The following is a 26,331-nucleotide window of genomic DNA, read 5'->3' on the forward strand; positions in this document are numbered from 1 at the left end:
TTTTGCTTGATTAGGCACGGCAGAGATTGACTCTAGATACCAGGGCTCAAAGAAAGAGGCATGATCAGTCTTGTTGTTCCTTCTCTTGAATCACAGCAGATTAGTCAATGTTCTATTGGGTTTTTTTGAAAGGTCTTAGCTTGACCCATTCAATCTAATCATTGTCTTGATATATAATGGTCTTACGTACAAATAGTTTGTTACTCATTTGTGACTCTAATAGAAAATATTCTCTATAAAAGGGAACAGAATAAGGGTAAAAAGAAGAAAAGAAAAAGAAAACGAAAGTTTTGCCAGTGCAGTTATTTATGTGCACGTATGTTTTCTGGGCACAGTTGTGGGGCTGGTGGTTCAAAATGTGGCCCTAGAACATATTTGATTGTAATAAACTCAGATCACTTTTTAATTTTAATATCTACCTGGTTGTTCTTTTAGGCACTTGCACCAACAATTTGCTCTAGTGCTGACACTGTGTCCCAGGTTTCAATCTGGAGGGATTTCTTTTCCTGCACATGCATGTGCACTCATGTGTGTAAACTATTGGGCTTGATTATCAGAGGTGCTGAGCATTTAAATCTCCAACTGAAGTCAATGGGATCTGTGGGTGTTCAGTGACTGAAAAATCAGGCATGACAGCCCTTCTGTTTTCTGGACAATGGACTAGAGAGGAAGTGGAAGTCTCAACAGAAATGCAGGTGGTCTCCATCCCCGCCTTGTCTCTTCCTCTAGAGAAAAGCCACGTTTGCAAGGAACTTGGAAATTATTCTTTTGGATCAGCTTGTGATAAGATTTATAACTAACTTAAAAAAAAAAAAAGAAAGAAAGAAAAGACAGAATGAGTGCAAATTTACCACGTTTCTGTTAAGATTTTTCTTGTTACTTTACCTTCTTGTAGAGCAAGGTTCAGAATGTAAAGGTAATTCTCTTTCCCCCTCCACTCAGTTTGAAACAAGTTAGACTACAACTGGATCTGTTATACATACCACAGGTTCACTGAGCTATCCCTCTCCCCTCAAGACTGATTTGAGCATTGGCCTGCTAAACCCAAGGTTGCCAGCTCAGTCCTTGAGGGGGCCACTTAGGGAATCTGGGGCAAAAATCTGCCTGGGGATTGGTCCTGCTTTGAGGTCCCTTCCAACCCTGACATTCTATGAATGGTGTTAAGCCTGAATTCCCTTCAAAGATCCTAGTTCATGGTAGCCCTTGACATTTTATGAGGAGACCAGATTCAAACTCCTAACCTTTTCATTGTTATTATACATGCCAGGTACAGGTAGCTGGATGCACCTCAAGCCCAACTAGAGCAGTTACAATACCCTGTGCCATCGTTTTCAGTAGAATGTTAATTGGCTGAATAGTGAAGAGATTAATAATTCATATAATCTTTAGCCGTCACTTTGGAATAAGATTCTAGGCCTTGACTTAGGAAAGCCCATACATACACTGCAGCATGTGCTTTCCTGAATAAGGGCGTGCTCCTGAATCCAGGCCTTAAATCTGGGCAGGGTGTTCAAATGCTGCTGTTCAGACTTCACTACCAAAAATGCCCCCATGACTGTCTGAATACTGATTCAGCTGTACATATTGTATGGAGTAACCATAACAGTCATGGGAGAATTATGTTAACCAAATATAGTGTGTTATTTAAGGACATCAAAAAAGATATATCCCAGGCCAAGAATTCAAACCATTTAACCAAGAGCAGCAACACAAGTCAACAGGTCTGTGATTTTCCATAAGGCTTTGTCTGTCTCTATAATGGGATCTGATACACTCTGGCATTATAGACTAAAGAAACCCGTTCCACAACTAATTTCATGTCCATATAGGTACATGATGCGTGTGTTATTCTGTTTTCTTTTCTTCTGGAATGGATATTCTTAGGTGTCTTAAGTTTTCTACTTTTAGAGTTAGATATTGTAAAATTAATAAAGACCATATGAATTTCACAATATTTAAAAGATTTTTTCTGAATCACTATCAGCTGTGGTGTAAATCTAGCATGTCATATATGCTAGCATTGGGTGATGTTATCCGCCCACTGTAAATGTGGACCCGTTTAAGACATTAAACTGTTTTTTCTACAGTTAAAGAACACATTTTCTATTGCAAACTGTTAAATATGCAAGTGATGAAATAGAATAGATGAGTAACACATAAAATGAATACAGCTGGTAGAAGAATAAACACTGCCCATCAAAAGGGAAAACACAATATTGTGCATGCTGTTGGCACAGTCATTGTAAACTATGGTTGGATGTCTCTCTTTTTATTTTTTCCGTTAGTCTCAATGGAACAGGGGTTCTGTGCCATCAAATGACTTCACGGGGCAGAAGGTGAAATAGTTTTGATGAAATAGATTTCATGAGTGATTTATACCCCAGGAGACAATAAGGAGTATATATCCTAGTATTTACACTGGGACAGCAGTGAGTGTTTTGCCTGGGTAACAACTCAGTGAGAACTGAGGATGGGCTTCAGGATCCCTGCATCAATTCCCCTGAAGGAGCAGTGCCCGTCATGTGGCAGAAGATGTTTTATAGAACATATTAATAAATCAATGGGCATCTTGAGATTTAAGACTGTTGAGCCCTTTTAAACCTTTTGATTATTTAATATATGGTACTTCTAGGAAATGCAAAGCATAGAGCATTTATATAAACTCTTCCTCTCAGTGCTGGGTTTTGCTTTTATGGATTATTTCATTAGTATTTTTGTCTGGCAGCAGCAGATATTTCCTAGGTTAAATTTAGCATCTCTATAACTACGCTCATATTTCTCTGTACAAAGTTCCTGTAAATGCCCTCCTTAGTCAGATAGACAGGACACGAGACTAGGTGAAAAGCCTAGATCCAGCCCTTTTGGGCATTCTTCCATTTCAATGCAGGAAGTAAAAAGGAGAAAAAGTGTTTGCCCATAGATTTCTTGGCTATCATCTCAAATTTGGGGTTTTCTTGCAGCAGCAATTAGCCTTTTTCTTATTTTCCCTTTGTCCTCTTACCCCCAAGTCATTTGAGAGATGCTGCAAAGATGAAACATGATTTATGCACCATCTTGTAGTATCTTTAGGTTTACACTCAAGAGCAGAATTCTTCTCTCAGTTCTGCATGGGCTACAACATTTGGTTCTCCCTATGTTATGGTGACATGACAGTGTGTGAGAAAAATCAGGACAGAGGGTGAGGAGTAATATGTGCCTATATAAGACAAAGCCCCAAATATAGGGACTGTTCCTATAAAATCAGGGCATCTGATCACCCTACCCTACATGAATAGATCTTTCATGGATGTCAGTGAAGGAGAACTACCTATTGAAGCCGGGCGATGCCATGAAAATTACAGAGGAGCATTTTGTTTTAAGTGTAGGACATTGGCATCAGTTTAGAAAGGAATGAATGCCCTGACCAAGCACATCTGTGTGCTTCCTTTCCAGAGGATGTTGTGAAGGCCAAGACTATAACTAGGGCCATGCAGAGGATTCAGGGGGCCAGGGGTCTTTGGCGGCGGAATTGCCGAAGACCTGGCACTTCAGCGGTGGGTCTTGGAGAAGAAGGACCCCCCGCTGCCGAATTGCCGCAGAAGACCCGGAGCAGAAGCAGCTCTGGGGGCCAAGGCCCTGCGAGGGTTTTCTGGGGTCCCTGGAGCAGGTGAAGGACCCTGCTTCAGGGGCCCCAAAAAACTCTTGTGGGGGCCCCTGCGGGGCACTGGGCCTGGGGCACATTGCCCCACTTGCTCCCCCATCCCTCTGGGAAGCCCTGACTATAACAGGGTTCAAAAAAGAACTAGATAAGTTCTTGGAGGATAGGTCCATCAATGGCTATTAGCCAAGATGGACAGGGATGGTGTCCCTAGCCTCTGTTTGCTAGAAGCTGAGAGTGGGCAACAAAGGATGGATCACTTGATGATTACCTGTTCTGTTCATTTCCTCTGGGGCACCTGGCATTGGCCACTCCCAGAAGACAGGATACTGGGCTAGACAGACCTTTGGTCTGACCCAATATGGCCATTCTTATGTTCTGATTTTTTTTCCTCCAATTGTTGGACATAGTGGAAAACAGCCCCTCCATCCTGCCCCCGTTTCTGTGGGAGGTGCAAGGATATCTGTTGTGACGTGCTGAGGGCCTTGCTGTAGGACTCTGTAGGGCACAAGGAACAGCGGTCAAGTTTAGGTTGCAGTTATCTAACATATGGTAGCTAAGCCCAACCTTTTTCCTAGCGTACATCTAGAACATACAAAGGAGCTTAGAGTGCAGACAGAGAGCAGACACAGTGAATGGCTTCTAGACAAGCTTCCAGTCCATTTGCCAAATATTTCCCAGTTCTTTTTTTAGTGCAAATGAAACAATAATAAAAATGGGACAAAGGAAGGTCACTGTGTATCCAAAAAATGATCTGTAAAACTCAGTGCAGAACCATTGGCTGTCGACAAGCGTTGGGGGCGTTTTGTTTGGTTTTGGTGCCCTCACTGCCAGGAAATTCACATGAATTGCCTCAGACATCAGTTCCTCTTCTTTATTATCTTGTTTACAGAGAGGAATTGTACTTTTTTCTGGGCCTGATCCTACACAATTGCAGCCAAAGGGAATTTTCCTATTGATTTAAATGGGAAAAGGGTCTGGCCCTATCTGCAGTTTCTTGTTTGGGGTAAGGAGGAGTTGAAACAAGGGTTACATAAGGTAAAACTTGTTTTTCTACAGCACTTTGCTTGGTGACTTAGTGGTCATCCCCCTTTTGCAAATATCTCCTGAAAAAAATACCTTGTGCTGTTCCACTGATAATCCTCCAACTAAGTTTCCACAGTCTCTGATGGATCCAAGTTGTGCCAGACTATGTGACCTCCAAGACTCAGTGCTGCCCAGAGCTGCTCTCTGTTGAAGATGGCAATTCAAAGAGCAGTTTTTGCTGAGAGGGATTAGCCTCAGTTAGGTGACTATCATCAGAAATGTTAACGTATTGTATTATAGACCACCTCAGAATGAGTTCTAGGGTCTGTCTACTGTTTTGCCCATATAAGGACCGAGTTAGGACTCCAGGGTCTGGCACTTCCCATTCGAACGAACAGGAAGAGATAACATCGAGTATGTAACAATAAGTAGTTTGTTTAAGTTTCATGGACCACACGTAAAGAACATTATATCCCTGGCATCTTTGCTAGCCCTGTTAGATACAAGGTTTTTCCAGGACTCCCTGCTGGAGCGTTGGATGAAGAAAGATGCCTAAGTTTCAGATATTGTCTGAGAGAAGCTGCCATAGCTAGCATCACAGATAGGTTCACTTGGATTTGCTTAGGAGCAGCTGTGGTGGAGCAGAGGGCTCCATGCAGTATAGTGCCCAATGAACCACAGATGAGAACCAACTTCAAAACTCTGGCTTTGAGGGTATGTTTACACTGCAGTTAAACACCCAAGGCTGGCCTGTGTCAGCTGACTTGGGCTCGCAGGGCCCAAATCCAAGTGTCTACACCACAGACAAACAGCCCGGTAATCCAAGCCCCATGAGCCCAAGTCAGCTGACACAAGCCAGCTGTGGATGTTTAATTGCAGTGTAGACATACCCTGAGTGACAGTCAAGTTCCCCAAAATTATCTAAACTAAGGCTAGAGATGAATGTTCAAACCCATCTAAAAGCTCAAATCCAGAATTTCTTTCTTAGGCAAAACTTCCACTAAAAATCAATGGGTATTTTGCCTAAGTAATGACTGAATAAAATCTGGGTAAGGGCTTCTGGACTTGGCTCAAGATTTTGTTGCTGCTGTTAGCTCATGTAGACGGTGAGGAACATTCCTACATTAAGCTAAATCTCTGTTGTTGCCTGGCACTGGAAATAGCGTCCAAACTAAAACTCAGCATCACTAAACTTTTGAGTTGTTTTAGATTCAGGACAGACTGTTCTAAACAGTCTCATTCTTTATTATGGGCAAAACCTAAACCCCAGGGGACTAACACCATCCCAGTCTGGAAAGTGCATTTGTCCTGGTATGAATTTCTTGTGGACTATTACTAAAGGTCTTGGTAAGCAGATCTCTCAGGTTTCAGGGGTTCATTTCAGTTCAGATAAGAACCCAATAGTTTGAGTCCTTCTGCAAAATATTTCTGAAGTCTGAGTTTCTTGGATCTCCACAACTGAGCTCAGTCTCCAAACAGCAGGCCCCCTGAGAGGATTTCTGATACTTCCTAATCCCAGATGGGCAAGAATACCATGAGAAAAGCCAGCCCAGTGGTATTTTGACACTAACTTCCAGCTACAATTGCAGGGGCACTTAAAAATGAAAAGTAGTTAACCAAACTTTTTAGAATCACCAACGTTTGACCTGAACCCTCATCCAAAATGCAAACCCAGTTCTTTATCCAGATGGATTCACACAGCCCTAATTTTGGGGATGGACCCACTCTACTGTTCAGCTCTGAATTAAATTAGGCTGTTGGCCCCATGTCTTCTTACAAAGAAGGCTAACTTGTTCCTATACTAATATTATTCACTATACCCTGAAAATATACTGTAATGTACTGAATCTTTATGTGTCCACTGCCATCTGCGGGTTAGAATCAGAACTACTCAACCTGGGGGTCATTGATCCTGTATTGCTAACATCTAATGGAGATTCTCCATTAGCTGAAATAGGGATCTGTGCTTTTGTAGCAGGAGGATCTGAGTTCTGTCCATGCTGTCAGTGTGAAGTTTTCAGTGGCTATGGTGTACAGCATAGCAGCAAACATGATAAATCCCTTGGTGACCATGTTATCATACAGTGAGCATGTAGTCTAAGATTATAAATTTGAGTAAAATATACTTTCCCACATCCCTCTGCCACATGTAGTGCTGAATTAATCGTATTAATGTCTTAAAATCTCTTTTACTAATGATTAAGGCTCTGAATCAGGAAACTTACCTATTTAGGAAGGCTGTTTAAGTGCTTTCCTGAATCAAGGCCTGAAAGAGCATTCTTTGTTACGCACACACAATTTTTGTAGAAAGCAACATTTCTGCTCCACTTCTTTGACTTTAAACTATTTTGTGTTATGGGGTTACAAACTAACTCCCTATCTGAGATTCTGTTAACTTTTAAACACAGCCTTTTATTAATGTAATGGTTAAGAATGAAATGTAAACCATTCAAAAGTAGTTTCATTTTATTGCTTAACTGGTTAATTCCTGGTAGGTTGGGTTTTTTGTTAATCACTTAATTGCTGAATCACAGATCATCAGGGTTGGAAGGTCATCTAGTCCACCCCCCTGCTCAAAGCAAGACCAATCCCCAGCTAGATTTTTACCCCAGTTCCCTAAATGGCCTCCTGAAGGATTGAACTCACAACCCTGGGTTTAGCAGGCCAATGCTCAAAACCACTGAGCTCTCTCTCCCCCCTGAAGAACTAAATTAATCCTGCCAGTAGAAACCTTTGATTGGAAGCACTTGTAACTACACTTAGGGCTGGTAAAATGGTTTAATGTTTCTTATATTGCCTTAAGGGGTTGTTTTTCTTTTTAAAGATTAGGGAGGGGGGAAAATAAATAATCAGATCTGTTTAAAACTATCAAAGACCATTTGAGACCAACATCTCTCTCAAATATTCAAGTACAGCAAATCTCAGAGGGTGTTTATTTGGTTTCCATTCAATACAAGCTGTCCAGAATTAGACTTGATTCAAGCCACTGATACTCCAGCAAATGCCAGGGTCATGGCAATTTTTTTGTACAGGTGAATATCCACAGTAACGATGTAAGTATACCAGCTGCTGAGCTCCCTGCAGTCTGCTACATGAGCCTCATGACAACTAAAAATACCAATATCACCCAGAATGTACTTTACTGTTTTTCCATTATCAGTAGTTAATATTAACTGAGTACTGTAAAATGAGATAAAGGAAGGAATTTATAGCCACAAACACTGGCTTGACCACTGTAAATCCCAAGTAATTCCATTACAGTCAGTGGAGTTACATCAGATTTACACACTAGTATAAGTGACAGGAGAATTTGGCCCACTGGTGTGAACAGATGGTGTTCAAGCTTCTCCATTACATCACCGTGGCAGTGCTCCCTGGTGCTAACCTGTTATGTCTATGCTGGGCATCCAAAGATCTCTGCTAATGTACTTTAGGTCTGACTTACAGAATCCACTTCTCTTCTCTCCTAAAACCCAGTTCTGGGTCTCTCCCCAGCAGAGGTGGCCACTCATGCCGAAGTGTTTGGTGCTTTTGTGATGTGGCCCAAAAGAATCTAAGATGTGATCAAACTCATTTTCATCATTTGATCTGAAGATCTGAACTGTGGTAAAAGTTCAGGTTAATGCATTGACCCAGTAATATACTGGGCTGCCTCCTCTTCCTCACTTGAAATAACCAGTCTCCATTCAATGGGGTAATCACTGGAACCGGGTGACCTACTGCATCTCAGAAGTATTGTTACTGTAATGTCCTATGATCCTCAGGCTTTATGTCAAAATAGCATGTAAATAATAGCTGCTATTTGGTAGGCACTGACAATATGCTCACCGCTATACAAGACAGAAGAGGGCAGCCCTGCCCAAAGACACAGAAAAGTCAAGCCTGCACTGAGGTAGAAAATAAGGAACCAGATTGAGATATTGGCAGGGTGGAGTCATGCATGAGCTTGAAGGTGCAGACTAGAAGTTGATGTTTGATGCATTAGGCAACAGAGTCAGAGACGGCTCTCAAATATCCCCCACTAGGCCTGGCTTGCAGTCACAGGAGACTGGGTACCAGACAAAGGCCAGATTGGGGACTTGAAACCCTCAAAGGCCCAGCTCACTCTATGACATCCCTTTGTTGTTATGTATGAATTTTGTCTCTTTGTGAGATCACAAACAGCATTTCCTATATTATGCCTTTGTCACTGTCATAGCTTTCCTACTCAGATCTGAACCTTAGAGTTCAGAAAATAAGATGCTAGCATGAAACCTCCAAGCTTAATTACCAGCTTAGATCTGATAGCGCTGCCACCAGCCAGATTCCAGTGTCTGGCGCACTCTGGTCTCCCCAAAACCTTCCCTGGGGGACCCCAAGACTCAGATGCCCTGAGTCTACAACAAAGGGAAATAACCCCCTCCCACTGTCTCCTCTTTATTCCTCCCAGCGTTCCCCGCCGGATGGCCCTGAACACACCCCCTATTCAATCCTGAAATCAAAACAGAGATCCAATTTCTTCACCCCAGCTCAGAGTTCCTGCAAAGTAACTTGCAACTTGCACAAAAGAGATTCCCCTCCCCAGTCTTTCCTGAGAGAGACATAAACACCTGGCACAGAGATCACTATCCCCTGAGCTCATACAGGAAAAAGAAAATCCAACAAGTTTAAAAAGAAAGCTTATAAAAAAGAAAGAAAAAAACATAAACTGGTTTCTGACAATGACAGTAACAGGCATCATTGCTAAAAGAAATGAATAAACACAGCCTTATATCACAAAAAGATATAATAATAAGAAAGAAATAAAGAAAGAGAAATAAAGAGAAAAAAGAAAAGAAAGTTAAAAAAAAAAAATAAAAAAAAAAAAAAAACAAAACAAATTTAAAAACATCCCAAAACTACACACAGAATACAAAAAACAATATAAAAACCATATTGGCCATACCTTGTCTTACACTGGAAACAGAAGATAGAAAGCTTGGAGAAGAGGGTTCACTCTCAGAGACCGAGAAGCAACAGAGACCAGAAAAGAATCACACCCAGAAGTTCCCTCCCTTGAGATTTGAAAAATCTTGTTTCCTGATTGGTCCTCTGGTCAGGTGTTTGGTTACCCCTTTGCAGGTGAAATAGACATTAACCCTTAGCTATCTGTTTATGACAGTCACTGTTCAGAAAGTGACTTGGTCTGGCCAGCCTGTGGATTCACCTAACTCATTACTGCCACATTACTGACTTTAAAAACAGCAGCCTATAAGATGACACAGGACTCTTTGCTGCTTTTACAGATCCAGACTAACATGGCTACCCCTCTGATTACTGACTCTTCATTGTTATTCTCTAGTGAACTTGGGGAAAGCGGATTCATTAGTGGTCCAGGAGCCTGAAGCCCTCTGTTTATCTGCAGAGCAGGTGCCACACTGCCAACTTCCTAACCCACCTTCCCCTGCCAGCATCTCTCAGTCCTGTTTTACAGAAGCTTCTTGGGATGGGATGGACATTCATTCTCCTCAGAGAATGCCTACAAGGGTAACAGTCATAAAGAGAGGGGCAATACAGACACATGAACTTAGACCCACCTACTCAGATCACATAGACCAACACCACATGACATGAATGGGTAATAGCCCTCAGTCACTCCTAACCTTCTCAGGATTTGAACTGATGACCTAAATGTGAAAAGTACTACAATCCATCAATAATCTCTTCTGCCATTTGGTCCCCTGGGGCTTTGCATGCTTGAAAAAGTTGAAATAGTCTTTTCATTTGACCACACAAAATGATTGGACACATTCATGAATTTCCCTCTAAGAATCAACTATTGATGATGATCTCAGAAATCACAGACATCTGTGATAGCCAAAAATCCCTTTGGGGAACCAGAGACCATGCAAGCACCTCTCAATTTGGGGAGGTCATAAGGACAACAGGGATTAGTTTGAGGCAGACAAGTGTTTCACTGTTTCTCATGAGACCAGCGACAACTACCCATAAATGGTCCCCTTCCAAAAGCCTGTAAGTGACTTGCTGCTGACATGGTTGCAAACTGCTATGTCCAAAACTGTTCTGGCGACACTACAAAGTGAATACACAGCCGCCTGAAGACAAACATTTTCTCCGAATCAGCAACAGTTGCTCAGTTCTGGACAGCTTCCAAACTTAACCTTCATTCAGTAGCAAAATAATGAAATACACTGACAGCAGCCAAGAAGCAGCAGCAAAAACAACAATTACTAAAAAGATAAAAGAGCCCAACCAGAGGGAGGGAAAATCAAAAGAGTGAGGTATGATGTAGAACTAAATGGAAATACTATGCATATTCTGCTTTACACAATGGTTCCAGCCACTTAGAATTCTCGCTTGTCAAGTGTGGTTTGCATGCTCTTTATTGATCATTTTATGTCTGTTAACATCATATATGTATGGTTAGGGTTCAGGAATTAAAGAATCAGAGAAATTAAAGGGGGAAAAAAGACCTATTGGGTAAATCTCTCTCTCAACTGCCCATGACAATGATACTTGAGGGTGATTCTTGATATTGGGCAGGTAAAGTATGAAAGTCTCTAGTGGTCACTTGGGGGCTTTCAGTCAAGACTTTGTCTTTCTAATAGATATGCTATGATTCAACTGTAAGTTACTGGGCTCAGTTCAGGAATAACAGGATGTAATTTTGTGGCCTTTGTCATGCAGGAGGTCAAACTAAATGATCATAATAGACCCTTCTGTAATCAGATTTAGGAGTCTGACATGGTTGACCATCTTACATCCTGGTCCATAGAGACACCACATAATGTGCTCAATATTGCATCTCCCTGAGGATTACCAGAGTTGAGTTCTGAGAGAGAAATGCATACCCTGAAGTCTGTGTTCAGTCTTCCGTGAGGAGGCAGCCAACCGCTCTGCGAGACGGTCAATCTGCCAGCTGGCTGTACAGGAGCAATGGCATCAGCTGGAGCCTGTCCCCTCTGCTAGCTGCATGAAATATCTGGTCTGAGGGGATTCGAAACTGGAGAAAATAGGGAGCAAATTGCTGCAGGGAGCTGGAGTTGGGATAGGAGAGAATGCTAAGGTAACAGTTATTTTTAATATTCCTCTCATAATCTCAAATTACCTACAACAATGAGGTTGGGGGATGGAGGAGACTAGAAGTTAAAATATAAAAATCTGACTTTCAGGAAATCATAACTCACATTAGCAGTGAGATTAAAGGATAAAATTAGATTCACGCTTCAGTCAAAAATGAAATCTCAGGCTTCACTTTTTGTGTCACATGCACTGGGCCAGAGTTGTGACTATGTGGCTATAGGGCTCAGTCACCAGTGTGCCTTCCCTGCTGTTAATACCATTTCCCATGATGTACATCTCAGTAATGGATAGCCACTAGCCTGACAGGTGGAAAAGCAGAATGGTCACTTGTGAACTTACCTTTTCTATCTCCTGCCTCATGGTCAAATATCAGGCACTTCCTGAAGAAGATTCATTCTTCCAAAAATAATTCTCTTCCTTCCTTTGCAAGACCCTGCAAGCAGAGAACTTGGATCTCCTGTTTAAAAAGGCCCTCTTGTCACAAAAGTTCTCAATAAACTAGATTTGTAGAGTCCTGCATGCTCAGGGATTAACAGCTCTTGGATGCACTCAGCCATTGTGAATTAAACAACCAGCAATGGGAGCCAGAGGGCTTCTTGTCTTCTTTGCTTCTTATCTGGTATTCCACTGTACTACTGTCCTGTTAAATAGTGGAGGGCAAAGCCTTCCCTCTATGCATTTGCCACAATCTGATACTGTACTGTGAGGTTACTTGGAACACTTACACTAGCATCTCTTATTCTGAGGGAAGCTCTTCTCTTCTGCATACATCTCCCGAAGTGAATATACAGTTTTGCTATTTGCGTTAGCCTAGTAATGACTTTGCCAACTGGGTATCCGGAATGAGAGCTTTGTTGCCATCTGTCACAGGTTCACTTGAACTAACAGAGCAACTTGCAAAGCGAGATCCCTTTAATTTTACAGCACACAACTGATATCCAACTCAGAGCTTTAAATTCAACCCTGTAAAACAAAACAATATTTTCCTGACACCACTAAAAGATGCAGTCAAAATTAGGCCCCTGACCAAGCTGGGCATTTGGATTAAGACAGTGGAGAACCTTCTTTTCCCCACCCCAACTTCACCCAGAATTCCCTCCCCTGGAGGAGCAGCCAGCCCTTTTTACCTTGCCCACTGGTCTCTGATTGGCTTCTGCCTGCTTCCAGCCCTTCTAGCTGCTGCTGGACCAATTATTGTTGGTTCCACCAGCAGCTGATCCTGGGTGGCCTCTCTAGGACATCTTGGAGGACTAAACTCACTGCTCTTTTCACCCAAAAGGTGGGCAGGGTGTGCCAAGGCAGCAAGGTTTCAATGGGGGGAGGGATAGCTCACTGGTTTGAGCATTGTCTCACTAAACCCAGGGTTGTGAGCTCAATCCTTGAGGGGGCCTTTTAGAGATCTGGGGCAAAAATCTTTCTGGGAACCAGTCCTCCTTTCAGCACAGGGTTGAACTAGATGATCTCCTGAGGTCCCTTCCAACTCTGATATTCTATGATTCTGTTCCATCAAAATAAGGAGTCAGAATTAGGCCTCTGACCAAGCCACATCTTTGGATTAAGACAGGGGAGGTTCTTCCTCCCCTGTTCCTGCTTCACTCAGGACTGCCCTCCTGGAGGAAGCATCTCACCCTTTTTCACCTTACCTTCTACACCCCAAGCAGTATGACCTAACGGCTAGAGCACTGCACTAGCATCAAGGGGACCTGCATTCTATTCTATTGGTTCTGCTGGTGGTCTTGGATAAGTCACCAACCTGCTATGTGCCTCAGTTTCCCCATGGGTAAAATGAGGATAAGGATACTGACTGACCACCTTTGTAAAGCACTTTGAGATCTATGGTGAAAAGCTCTATATAGGAGCCAGGTATTATTATTCCAGCAGGGGGCATCCAATCCCTGGCACACCTCATCACCCATTCAGAATCTGACCCCAACATTACAGGAGGGCAGAGAACAAACCCACATTATTAGAGACTTCATGAGGCAATAAAGCTGCATGTGTAGGAATTCTAGACAGGTGTAGGCTTTGTGAGAGTGCTGGGGAGCTGTGAGAAGGAGCTGTGCAGGAGAAATCCTCCTCACTCAGAGACTGTGCTGTGCTCTGTTCTGTTAATTCTTTCAGCTGCTTGAACATATTCTTCTTCCCCTGACAGGTCCATGGGAAGTGTGTGTGCAGACACAACACAGCAGGGAACCACTGTGAAAGGTGTGAACCATTATACAATGACCAGCCTTGGAAGCCAGGAGATGGAAAAACTGGGGCACCAAATGAATGCAGAAGTAAGTGCGGGGAGGGGGGAACATAATGATTCAGGGTGTCAGGGCAATAAATCACCATCCAAGTAGGCAAGGCTCTATAATAGACAATTCACCCAGTTTGGATTTATGCTGCTCTTGCAGCAGATGGGGAATGAATTGCTAGGTAACTGCTAGAAAATCCTTTCAATCAAAGTATTTTTTAATGTAGCCGGTCCATTTAATCTATTGCAATATAGAACATACAAGGCAGAACTGTGCTCTTCAAAGAGAAACATCCCCTCATTCATTTCACCATTCCCAAGCATGAGTCTCTACAGAGCTGTAGTAGGCTAAGAAAGATTAAGGAGATAAGTTTAATGGGGGGAAAAATCAGGTTCAGTGATCTCTGTCCTTGGCATGTGCATGGGAACAAGGTTTCAGGAATGTCTTGATTTGAGTTGGTTCCAAGTCTATATTTATTATGAGATATAATTATATTATGTATTTATTAATAACTGGAAATTGATTTCAACCAACCTCCAGCCCCCTCCCTCCCCAATCCAAACAAACTTGGGCATTTGCGTGATGAGAATCAGAATCCAAACTTGGATCTGGATCTAAATTTCACAGGCAACCCCTGTTTATATAGTGTCCTGAAAGAACACCCCAGTTCTGAGCACTCTGAGACTTAGCGAGGTTTGATTTCTATATGGTGGACTCATCCAAAACCCTGGATCCAAACACCCCAGAACCTTGGACTGAAGTCCAGCTCTGAATCAGATCTGTCCATCTCTATTTTTTTCCTCAAGTAGCACTAAAGGTGTGCACGGTGCTTTACAAAACACAAAGTATAGCACTGCTGCTCCAAATAGTTTACAGTCTAAACTGGATGGGAAAAAAACCAACAGTGTTTCCAAGTGAGAGATTCTAACTGGAGCAGAACAGACAGAGTTGTAGTTGATCAATCTAGGAACATACAGTGGACTTTCAAGTTTACTAATGATGGCTACAGGTCTATTATAACATATACTAATTTTAGTAGGATCAGGTTGCATGCTACCAAGCTAGAATTGCAGGACGTTGAAACAATCCGGAAAAGTCTTTATCTTTTTGTTACTATACTTGCATTGCAAAAGCAAAACTATGAGTTGCTAGAGCTGGTTGGAACACAAGGGAAGATTCTGCAGAAAATTTTTACAATATTGCAAAAAATCAAAATCTGAAATATTTTGGCCAAAAAACAAAATGTTTCAACCAAATACTGAAATATTTTTATCCAAAATGCTGTCTCATATGAGTTGTAGTTCAGTTGTCTCATGTTCCCTTTCTTTTCTACAGGATGGCTCCCTGATTGGACTGCATCTCCATGGTGCCTCATGGTTTTCCCTCTCCTTGAGGAGAAGTGGTATATGCTGGGAGTCATATGGCTATGGTGCATCATGGAAGATGAAGTCCAGCTGAGGAACCCAGCCACAGAGAATGGGGATATGAGTCAACTGAACTACAACTTTCATAAGGCACTATGGCAGCATATATGAATCTAAATTCTGGGGTTTGGGCCAAAATATTTCTGTTTTCAGGCATTCGTTTTTTGACAAAAACAGACACTTTAAAAAAAATTAGTTGAAAACACAATTTTCTGTCCCAAGCCAGTTTTGACAGGAAATTTTCAACTAGCCGTAGTAGTGATAAATCTGTTATGGCCCAAAGGGCTCAGTTCTATAGGTGGAAATAAACAGGACAACACTAAAAGTAGAGATGGTCCAAGCCACGTAGTTTAGATCTAGATTTGGAGCTTGGCTTTCCCAAAGTTAGGCAGTTGTTCAGATCCAGGGTTTTGGTCCAAGCCCATCTGTAAGTTCATGTAGATACTTAGATAAGGTATATAGTTCGTGACAATTGGCTTTTTCACCTGACTGTCAGTATTTCTTAGGATTTACTAGGAGTCTCATTCTGCTCTGACGTTTCTGCTTTTAATGTAAACCCAGGCAAAAGAAAAATGTTTGGCATAAATTAGTTTGGTCCTAAGTTCATTGCAATGAAACTGTCACCTGAGTGATACTGTAGGCTCTGTGCTTTATAAATGTGAGTAAGAAATGCATTTCCCTGCTCCCTAACAGAGTGCCGTTGTCACAACCATGCTGATAGCTGCCACTTCAACCTGAGTGTTTGGCTGGCATCGGGGAAACACAGCGGTGGAGTATGTGACAACTGCAAACACAACACAGAGGGACATCGATGTCAAAGGTGTAAACCAGGATTTTACAGAGATAGAGGAAAACCTGTGTCTTCCCCAGACGTCTGCAAACGTAAGTCCAATATAATACTGTACAAATGAATGGTGAAAGCTGTTTAGGTCTACACATTACAGAGTGAGCTGAGCCATCCAGCCCATTAAAAGTATCTACAGGTATCTTGTGGAAATACATCATAAATACCTTATCCTTTCCTCCAACCCTGGTTTCCTGATCAAGAACACTTTCCTCCTGACCCTGCCACCAAAGTCTGATGTCTATGTGGGATCGTGGAATGGTCTGATTTAAAATAATAATAATAATAAATAATAATAATTTTCTGAAGCAATTGTATTTTTAGGGAAAGTTTTATTCTGGTTGCATTTCCATTTAAAATGCTCCTCTCCTAGTGAGGCACACATTTTATTTAGTGGGGTTTATCTATATCTCAACCAAAAGGGGCCTACAGCACCCGTGTGTGTATGTTCTAACTGCTATGAGGCTCCAGTGAGCCACAGGTTGATTTTGCATTCTCTCCACAGACAAACATGAATAATATTGGCTGCAGGAGGGATGAGTAGGGAGTTTGAGCAGTTGAGTTCCCTCCCACATCTTACAGCTTTGATCCCCCCTAGTATTCCCCAGGAAGGTTTCTGTTTGTAACAATCCATCGTTTTGTTCGTCTCCTTCTCTCTCCCCCTTTCTCTGCCTCTGGATGAAGCTTGTTCTCTCCACTATACCATCATGATTCCTCCCCCACCCCCATCCACGCAGTCATCAACAAAGAACTGCCTCCTTTGTTACCTATGTTCATTCCCATTGTCAGCCATTGCTTCTGAAGTTCTCCTGCCCCTTTGACAGGCCTGATCAAGGTTTCTCTAGACACACGGGTTACACATGCGCTTCTTGCTGGGACCAGCTGGCCTGCGATAGCACTTGAACTTGCAGTGCACAACATGCCCTGTGTTTCTGATCCTTTGTATTCACCTTTCATTGGATCTTAGAGCCAGCTCTGTCTCCTCCCAATTCTTTCTTTTTGATTTTTTTAACCTTGCGACAAAGCTCATTGATCAGGGGAGGAGGCAGGGCTTCCTTGGCTGTGTTCCCAATTGTGTTCGATGATGCTCAGCTTTCCAGGGATTCTTCTGCTGGTTTGTTTCTGCTCTGAGAGGACTTGCTGTATGCAAAGATTTGTAATGAGAATAAATTCTTGTTCCAGTAGATTAGATTTCAAGTCTTATGGCACCTGAAGAAACCAATGTGCAGGCTCTTGTATTTGACTGCAAGGTGACAGTGTAGTAACCAGCACTGTGTGTAATATGAGATAATCACTGAAGTCTAGGAACATTAAAGAGTAGCAGAGAAAAGAAAACATTATTTAAAAATATCTGTGAGGAAACCCTAGAACAGGCTGCCCGGTTGAAATCCGACCCTGAGCCTGCCTACAAGTCTTTTGTCTGGTCTGGCTACCGCCTTCTCAGTACATCTTGCCAATACTCTGCAAAATGAACAGGAAAACATTTCAGAGGGATGCTGTCGAACAAGTGGAAATATATCCTGTTCAAACAGAACTACTCCTGTGGTGGCAGCATTATAAGTAATAGCATTTTACCCAGCAAAATGCTTAATGCCAATAGAAGGCTTCCTGCAACTGTTCCCATCATGTATAACTTCCGCACTAAGACTCCAATTCTGTGTAGCACTTATGCACATATGCATGACTTTAGGCACTTGAGACTGAAGTCAAGGGGACCACTCACGCACTTAACGTCACACACAGTGCTTAACTGTTTGCTGGATCCTGACCTAAGGAACACGTAGGCACTTTCCTCTCTAGAGAGCTCCCCTAGCTTTTCATGGCTGATTTGTGAACTGTGGTTGCATTTGTGTGGTGCAGGGAGAAACATTCAGTCTTCAGAGCCTGTTCAGAGAGACATATTTTCACTGGGTATTAGTCTATGCCCTTTTCTACTTTATTTAAAGGTGAAGGGGAGAATTCCTACAAAGACATTCAGATGGTTATCTAAATGGGCAGCTTTTTGAAGCTGAGAGCTGAGCCCCAGAAATTTCCCAGAGAGGAGTGTGGGTCGGTGAGTGGGTGGGTGCAGGTATAAAATGCTGCATCGACACAGGTAATTTTCAGGAAATCTCCCACTATTCTGTAGTCACTGTTTAGCTCTACCAGTGACAGCACCTGTAAAAGCACTAATGTAGATAGAGCCCCCATACTCCACCAGTGCAGCAGTTGTGGGGAGGAGAAGCATTGTGCCGGGTGGAGCAAGAGTAGGTTTGGTGCGGGGGAAAGATTCATCCCAACAGGATCCCCCCGACGCAAGTGCATTTACTGAAGCTTGGCTCCGGGTTAAAGATTTATCCCATAGTGAACTTTAACCTGTGGAGGTGTATTACTGTCACACCTCAGTGTGCTGATCACGACCTGAAGAACTACCAAGTCTGGGTGAATAGCTTTGTGAAAGATTGGGCATGCCACCTCCTACACATCCACTCACTTTGGCTGAGAAAACCTTGCAAATAGTACCAGAGTCACAACATTAAATAATGCTGACATGCATCTGACGAAGTGGGTATTCACCCACAAAAGCTCATGCTCCAGTACGTCTGTTAGTCTATAAGGTGCCACAGGACCCTTTGTCACTTTTTCCAGATCCAGACTAACATGGCTACCCTTCTGATACTTAACATTAAATAACTAAATGTTCTCGGAAAATGATGAAAAGAGCCATAATAAATTGGTCGTGGCAGACTGCACGGATGCTTTTTGTGTGAGCAACGTGGTTCTTGGCTTCACATTGGTGAGGAAGGTGGAAGAAATACAGGGAATTAAAACTCACCCTGTATTTACAGTAGACACTGAGCTGGGAACTAAAAGATGATGAAAAAGTTGAATGAAACGCTGTGTTAAGCCCTTCGAGTAATCATACTTTAAGAGAGTTCTCTTCCATCCAGAGCAAAGTCTAGGTTACGCTATGACAGCCCCCTCCAGCTCCCAAAAAGTTAGCAGGACTCTGCTAAGGCCCAGAAGGAATCTTTAGGCATTAGTCATAATAATCGGCAGGATTCTTTCTTAATCACTGCTCGGGGGAAAATGAGGTTGTATAACAACTGCCTGCACTGATGCTATCCAGATCCCCCTTCCCTGACTTCTCCATTTACAAGAAAGACAATTGCTTTAAAAAAAAAATCCCAGCTGAGATTTAACATGTAAATATGATTCTGCTATTTCTTTTCATCTGGAGAAATCGCCAGTCTCTGACTTCTTCATTTCTGCCATTCCTAGCAGCTGGGGATGAGTGGGAGCCAGGTCATGCACAGAGCCTTGTTTTGACACCACTTAGATTAAAACAAAAAAGGACATGAAAAGAGCCACAGAGCACAGCACACACCTGCTTGTTATTGAGGGTGACAACACAGGATTAAACGGTTTGGATATAGGCTTGTATGGAAGCTTTGAGTCAGAAGCCTTGTGAAGCCAAATCGTTTCCCAACCAGTGGTCAGAAAAGCTGCTGTATCCTTGGCTCTTTCCTGTGGCTTATTTGGAGGCTTAAAGGATACGTCTGACCTGACACCATCTTTTGTAATCAGCCTTTGCTTATCCAAAAAAAAAAAAAAAAGAAGCAAGTATGTAGGACTATCAGGCCAAAGTCTTCAGGGAAATGGGATTTTTACTCTAGCAATCAGCTTGAAAATTAAAATGTGCGCACACACACCATCAACAAAGCTGTCCCTTCCCTTCCCTTCTAAACAGATCTGTGAACCTCCCAGTTGTAATATTTGGGATTAATTGCATCTTTGAGTCACTATCTCAGTCGGCCACACAGATGGTGACCGCACCCACACAGACTGTAGTGTATCCAATTTCCTTGATTTACGGGACATTGTTGAATGGTTTTGACCCAAACTTTGACCTGCTTTAAAAATTGTTTGAATTTGGTTGGGATTATATTCCAGATTCCAAAAGCTTTGGTTTGTTTTTAAATTTGGAAAAGATTGAATCTGCTGTTAACTGTGTTTTGCACCGTAGTTTTGACAGAAATGAAAGATTAGTTATCTCTGTTGGTATGTCTAAGCTGCAACCAGAAACCCGCAGCTGGCCCATGCCAGCTGACTTGGGCTCGCAGGGCTCAGGCTAAGGGGCTGTTCAACTGTGGTGTAGATGTTCTGGTTCAGGCTGTAGCTCAAGCCTTGGGACCCTCCCACCTTGCAGAGTCCTAGAGCCCAGGTTCTAGCCCAAGCATCTAACACTGCAATTAAGATTTCCCTTATGGCCCAAGCCCCACAACCCCAAGTCAATTGGCATGGGCCAACCGTGGGTTTTTAATACCACTGTCGACATACCATGAGAGTCTCTGACGTGAGTTAATTGGAGTACTACATGCCTGCTATATTCATGTTGGTTGGAACCACATCGTTGCAACTAATATTATAGTTTACATCTGTATCTAATTAAGATACAACTGGAGACAGCTGTGCTGAGAGCAGACAAAGATTTATCTGCTTTAGGACTGTTTTCATTCCTTGGTTCCCTCTCTGTCAGCAGCATCCTGGCAAAAATCTTATAACAGCAGCTGCCAATAAAAATCCAAGTGGACATTTGTGATACTTCAGTGACCAACAGCAGCCACCTCTAAGACACAACCATGTAATATTTTGTAGTGTTAATATTTTGCTGCTGTACAGGGGAGAACCCAAATAAATAGGACCCTACCAAATTCATGGCCCATTTTGGTCAATTTCATAGGATTTTAAAAATCAGAAAGTTCATGATTCAGCTATTCAAATCTCAAATTTCACAATGTTGTAATTGGGAGATTATGACCCTTGTGGGGGGTCACAAGGTTATTGGGGGGGGTTGTGGTACTGCTACCCTTGCTTCTGCGCTGCTTCTAGCGGTGGCGCTGCCTTCAGAGCTGGGCAGCTGGAGAGCGGTGGCTGCTGGCCGGGAGCCCAGCTCTGAAGGCAGAGCCACTGCTAACAACAGCGCAGAAGTAAGGGTGGCATGATATGGTATTACCACTCTTTACTTCAGCACTGCTGCTGACATGGTGCTGCCTTCAAAGCTGGGCACCCAGCCATAGCTGCCGCTCTCCAGCCACCCAGCTGTGAAGGCAGTGCAGAAGTAAGGGTGGCAATACCGTGACCCACCTAAAATAACCTAGAAACCCCCCTGCAACTCCCTTTTGGGTGAGGATCTCCAATTTGAGAACCAGTTTCCCTTGTGAAATCTGTATAGCATAGGGTGAAAGCACAGAAAAGACCAGATTACACTGTCTGTGATGCGTTTTTCATGGCTGTGAATTTGGTAGGGCTCTACAAATAAACTAGCCAGCTCTGTGCCAGAATTGTCTGTCCACTGTCCCTAACATCCCTTGACACAAAGAAGGTAACGAATCCATTGGCATGTTGGTTTGTGTTTCATTAGAAAGAGGTGGATGGAGAGAAAACTAGGGTTTGCCAAAAAGGAAAAGAGCAAAAATCAGCAGAAAAGACATTTTGTTTACAAACACTGGGAAATACAAAAAACTCAGCTTGTAAGAACTTACTTAATCTTTAATTGTGAGGTTTATCATCAAATCTATTGTTATTTGAGAGATAAAACCTGGTCATCAACAGCTGCCCTTCAGCGTGTGACACACAGATTCATATTTTGGGAGTTACCTTAGCTACAGAATTGAGAGTTTGGTCATAATACTCTGCAAGCCAGACAATGCACACACCCGAGCTGATACGCTAAATAAACACAAACTGAGGGAAATGTTGTGAGCTACTTGTGTAACTCATCTGAAAGTGTCATGCATTTATTTGTTCTGTTTTGCTTTATGATCCGTCAAGAGCTGCCAAAGCTTCTAACTGGAGGCAATGCTGGTTTTTCATTTTTGAACCACCAGCTTCCCTTACTTATGTCCCTTAACTAAATACATGCACTTTTTTCTCTACCTCCCTCCTTGGCCTCTGCTATAAATCACCACCCAGTTTCCCTTCGGCTGGGATGGTGAAATTCATATTCTTCACATATCTGACATCCTGTCCTCAGCTAGAGTAAGCTAGCATAGCTTCATTGGAGCTACACTGATTTACACCAGCTGAGGACCTGGCTCCAGATATGGAAACCTGGAAAGACATGAGATGAGACTGAACAATCTGTAAAGAATAGAGATAGATCCAAACTAAAACTCCTGATCCAAACACCAGTGAACTTTAGGAAGGCTGGATTCTAATGATATAGTAGGGGAAATCAAGAACAAGGATTCAGACAAACCCAGACTGTGGCAAAGTTTGGATCTTTTTGTCTCAGACCTACCTCTAATGAGGAAAGCACCCATTTCCCATGTCCAAAGATCAAGGACAACATTTTCAAAAATGTCAACTAATATTAGATCCCTCCATTTTTGGAGTGGTGTTCGGCACTTCTGAAAACCTGGGCCACAGTTTCTCAAGCTGAGCACCAAAAATCAGAAGCGACTTTTGAAATGTTGGTGCAAATGTGCACTGTGATGTTACACCTGATTTTCAAATTCTAGTGAACAACATCCCTCAGATTGCTCCCAAGCTCAAGATTCCTGTGTGGCAGCAGCAGTAGAGCCTGATGCTACTGTGCCACCAGCCAACAAGCTCATTGTGTGGAATACACTGCTCATTATAGTATGCTTATTTTCTGTCTTTAGGCTATTGTGCTAATGTTCCCTTGAAAACAACTGAATAGGATCCTTCTGCAGCACAGTATAATAATATTGTTAAAAATATTGGCATGAAGTACATAGCTAGGACAGGGTGAAAATATAATATCTAATGGAAGATCACAAGAAAAATGCCCATTACACAAACTGGTGGGTACTGCTTTTTCACATATTAGTATTCCCCAAAGAGATTTTCTTTTCTAAAGAACAAACATGATGATGCACATGAAAGTAAATCCATCGTCACTGCCATTATCCTTCTTCATAGAGCTCTCTTCTTGGACAGGGATGTGTGGAATCAGTGTGTTCATTTGGTCTCTTATCTTGAGCTCAGGATTGTTTGATCAGCAGTAGTGATGGGGAAACTTCAAAAGTACTGGAGTAAAGATAATCGTCCAAAACGCTGTCCCCTGAGCCAAACATCTTGGGTGTCCAACATCTGACTGGAAATCCCTGTTAGGGCAGGCCTTAGCCCCAAGATTTTTGTTTCTTCCTTCTGGCGGGTGGATGAAATTGTGACATTTTGGCACTTCAGGCTTTGGTGTCAGCAGAAATCAAGAGGTGCCACAATGTTCAAAAATGAGAAGGAGCTAAAACATGAGCTGGACCTGAGTTTGGGGCGAAGATTCAGCTCACTTCTCCATTTGTCCAAACCTATTCAAGCGTCAGACGTCAGCGGGCCAGATCCTCTCTTGTGATCCAGCCTAGTAGAGCTGCTCTGACACCACAAAGGGGCTAGCAGTCTGCAAGATCTCCCCAGTTGAGAATTCCCCTGGTGGAGACGTGTCCCAGCTATTGCAGAGCCAGCACAGTCAGCTCTGGCCTCACCCACTCCCTATACTCCTGGCATAGAGACTTCATTAGGGACGTGGCCAAAACATCACTGAGCTCCAAATTGTCTTAGCTGTAGTAGTCCCTGGAGGCCATAGCCAGCTGCTCTACTTTACAGCAGCCTCCAGACTACTCTGATGTATGGCAGAGCTGGTGTTGAAATGGCACCAGAGTCAGGGAGCTGCACCTGGCCCTTCCGTCCCCTCTCTCACTGCACTCAGCAGATAACGGTTGTAGCTGAAATATACCCAGTGGATTTGGAGATCTCTCTCTTCCCCTCCCTCTTGTAATGTATCCACTGATGTGTGCATGCAAACTTCAAGTTCACACTGGGAAGAGAACCCTCGGCTCTACGTCTCACACTAAAGCAGAACCATGGACTCCTCAAATCTAGAGCTGGAAAAGGCCTATCCGGTCGTCTGGTCTTGCTTTTCATGTCATACTTTTACTATTGTTTTGTCCAGTTTAGTTTTAAATATACCTGGCAGTAGGAATTACAACACTACGCTGGGGAGCCTGTTTATCCTGATCTTCAGCCAAAATTATTTCTTTCTTGTTTTCATCACATTGCTTTGAGCATCCCCTCATGTATCACACTAGCGAATCCTCTCTCTCTCTTTGCAAATGCTTCCTCTCCCTCTCTTAATGCTTGGGCACTATTATACTGCCCAGGGTTGTAAACATGTCCCTCACACTGCACTAAAGTGCCCTTAGCACTAAACAGCCTGGCTTTTGACCCTTATGGTGCAAGTGTGCAGCACAGCGGGCACCTGAGAGGTCTTTGTGCCTACACAGGAAGACTGTGACTGATTTATATAATTTTATTGTATAGACACACAATGGGCAAATCCTTCCCACCCACAGCCTACAGCCACATACCATCCAAAAGGCAAGTTCACAAACGGGCATAATGGGAAGCCCACTCTGGCGACATATGCACCTTGAGGCCCCGTCCATGGTAGCCCAGTTGGGTGTTTTACAAATTCACGTGCCAGCCCCTCCCTCCTCCTTGCAGAATGAATCCACACTAGTAACACCGGCTACTGCACAGCTGCATAATGCTCTTTATTTGAGATTGGTGTAGGGGCAAGGATTTGGCCCACAGGAAGCGGTGCTAGCACATGCATCGGTCTCAGATGAGCATTTAGCAGTTCAGGTTTTATTTTGAATCCATTGCTATGCTCAGTGAGAAAACACCCCACCAATACTTAAAAATTACATTTCCATTTTGAACCCCAGCTGCCTGAAAATACAATGCTTCTCAGTGCTGATGTAAAATGACTGGCTGTTGGGAATGAGTGGGACCCATGGAGATTATCAGCCTGGCAGAAACATCACCTAAACTGCTGACCCTTGGCATATCATCTCAATCACTTCTTATGTCTTGTTAGCTTGCTCCTGTCAGCCTATGGGATCGGCCAATGCAACCTTCAGCAGAAGCTGGCGGTGCCACCCAAAGACGGGGTTCTGTTACTGCAAGCCAGGCGTGGCAGGCCCGAACTGTGACAGATGCCTTATGGGATACTGGGGCCTTGGAGAGAATGGCTGTCGTCCTTGTGACTGTGCCAGAGACTGCAACCCGCACACTGGAAACTGTTTCAATGGGTAAACAAGGCCCCTTTTATGGGGAGATAATCCTTTGGGTCACTTTTTGGCCTGTAATATGAAACTCAGATTAACACTTGGAATCTTGCACAAACTGCATAAATTCAAGGATGTAGGGGGAGGTATTAGGGGAAACAAGACAGTTTTCTGCATCCACCTGAATTTGAATAGATTGCAGCGCTGAGTCATTCAGATGCCATTTGACTGCCTGCATGTAAGTACATCCATAATACTCTTTAAAGACAGTTCTGAAGCAAAGGTCTTTTCTAGTTATGACAGGTAACTCCATGACCCTGCTGGTGTCTGTGAAACTACTGTTTGCTTTAGAAAAAGTAAATGGAAGCATCTGAAGAGCTGCTGTGCTCTGTGGCCTAGTGAAACAAGTTAGAGAGTCTCACTCCAATTCCTAGTGTGCAAATGTTCTCATCACGTAAAACACACACACACACACGTGACTAATTGGTGACAGTCTGAGCAAAGTCCAAGCCTGAGTGGCCTACGGAGTCTGAACTACTCTTCCATCCATAGATCACTGGTGGTGTGAGGAAGCCTGCACAGATGCTACCAGTGCAGGTAATTTTCTACAGATAACTGCAGGAACTCACTCCCAAGGACTGTGCTGGTGAAAGGTACCAGACTGACAAATACGGTGTTCCAAATCCTGTGAAGTGCTCAGCACCTACAGCTCCTGCTTATTTCAATAGCTCCGATCCTCTGAGTGCTCTCCATTCCTAACAACATCCATTGGGTGCTCAGCAACGTGCAGGGTTTGGCCCAGTAATTTTAAAGAAATTATACACAACTGTTAAAAAAAAAAAATGAAGTGTGAATCAGTGAAGTTGAAGTATAAGCCCAGATATTGTGGCCTATCTACAGGGCAGTGAGCTAGGGTTTTGCACTTATTTGCATTCAAGACTAGATGTGTGATTAAGTTTGCTCATCATGACCTTTGAGGCCATGTTTCTTTCTGGCACCGAATGCTGCTGGCATGTGATAGTAGCTT

The 26,331-nt window shown here is 43.0% G+C and overlaps 1 protein-coding gene across 1 annotated transcript in view; it reads left to right on the plus strand.

Moving 5' to 3' along the window:
- Positions 1 to 26,331, plus strand: part of LOC116827087 (netrin-4-like) — a 66,533-nt gene that overhangs the window by 24,366 nt on the left and 15,836 nt on the right. The window contains exons 4-6 of the mRNA XM_032784306.2: positions 13,878 to 14,004; positions 16,083 to 16,271; positions 25,115 to 25,328. Of these exons, the coding sequence (XP_032640197.1) occupies positions 13,878 to 14,004; positions 16,083 to 16,271; positions 25,115 to 25,328 (530 nt within the window). The remainder of the gene's footprint in view (positions 1 to 13,877; positions 14,005 to 16,082; positions 16,272 to 25,114; positions 25,329 to 26,331) is intronic.

This window comes from Chelonoidis abingdonii, chromosome 17 (genome assembly GCF_003597395.2).
Source record: "Chelonoidis abingdonii isolate Lonesome George chromosome 17, CheloAbing_2.0, whole genome shotgun sequence".
Lineage (NCBI taxonomy): Eukaryota > Metazoa > Chordata > Testudines > Testudinidae > Chelonoidis > Chelonoidis abingdonii.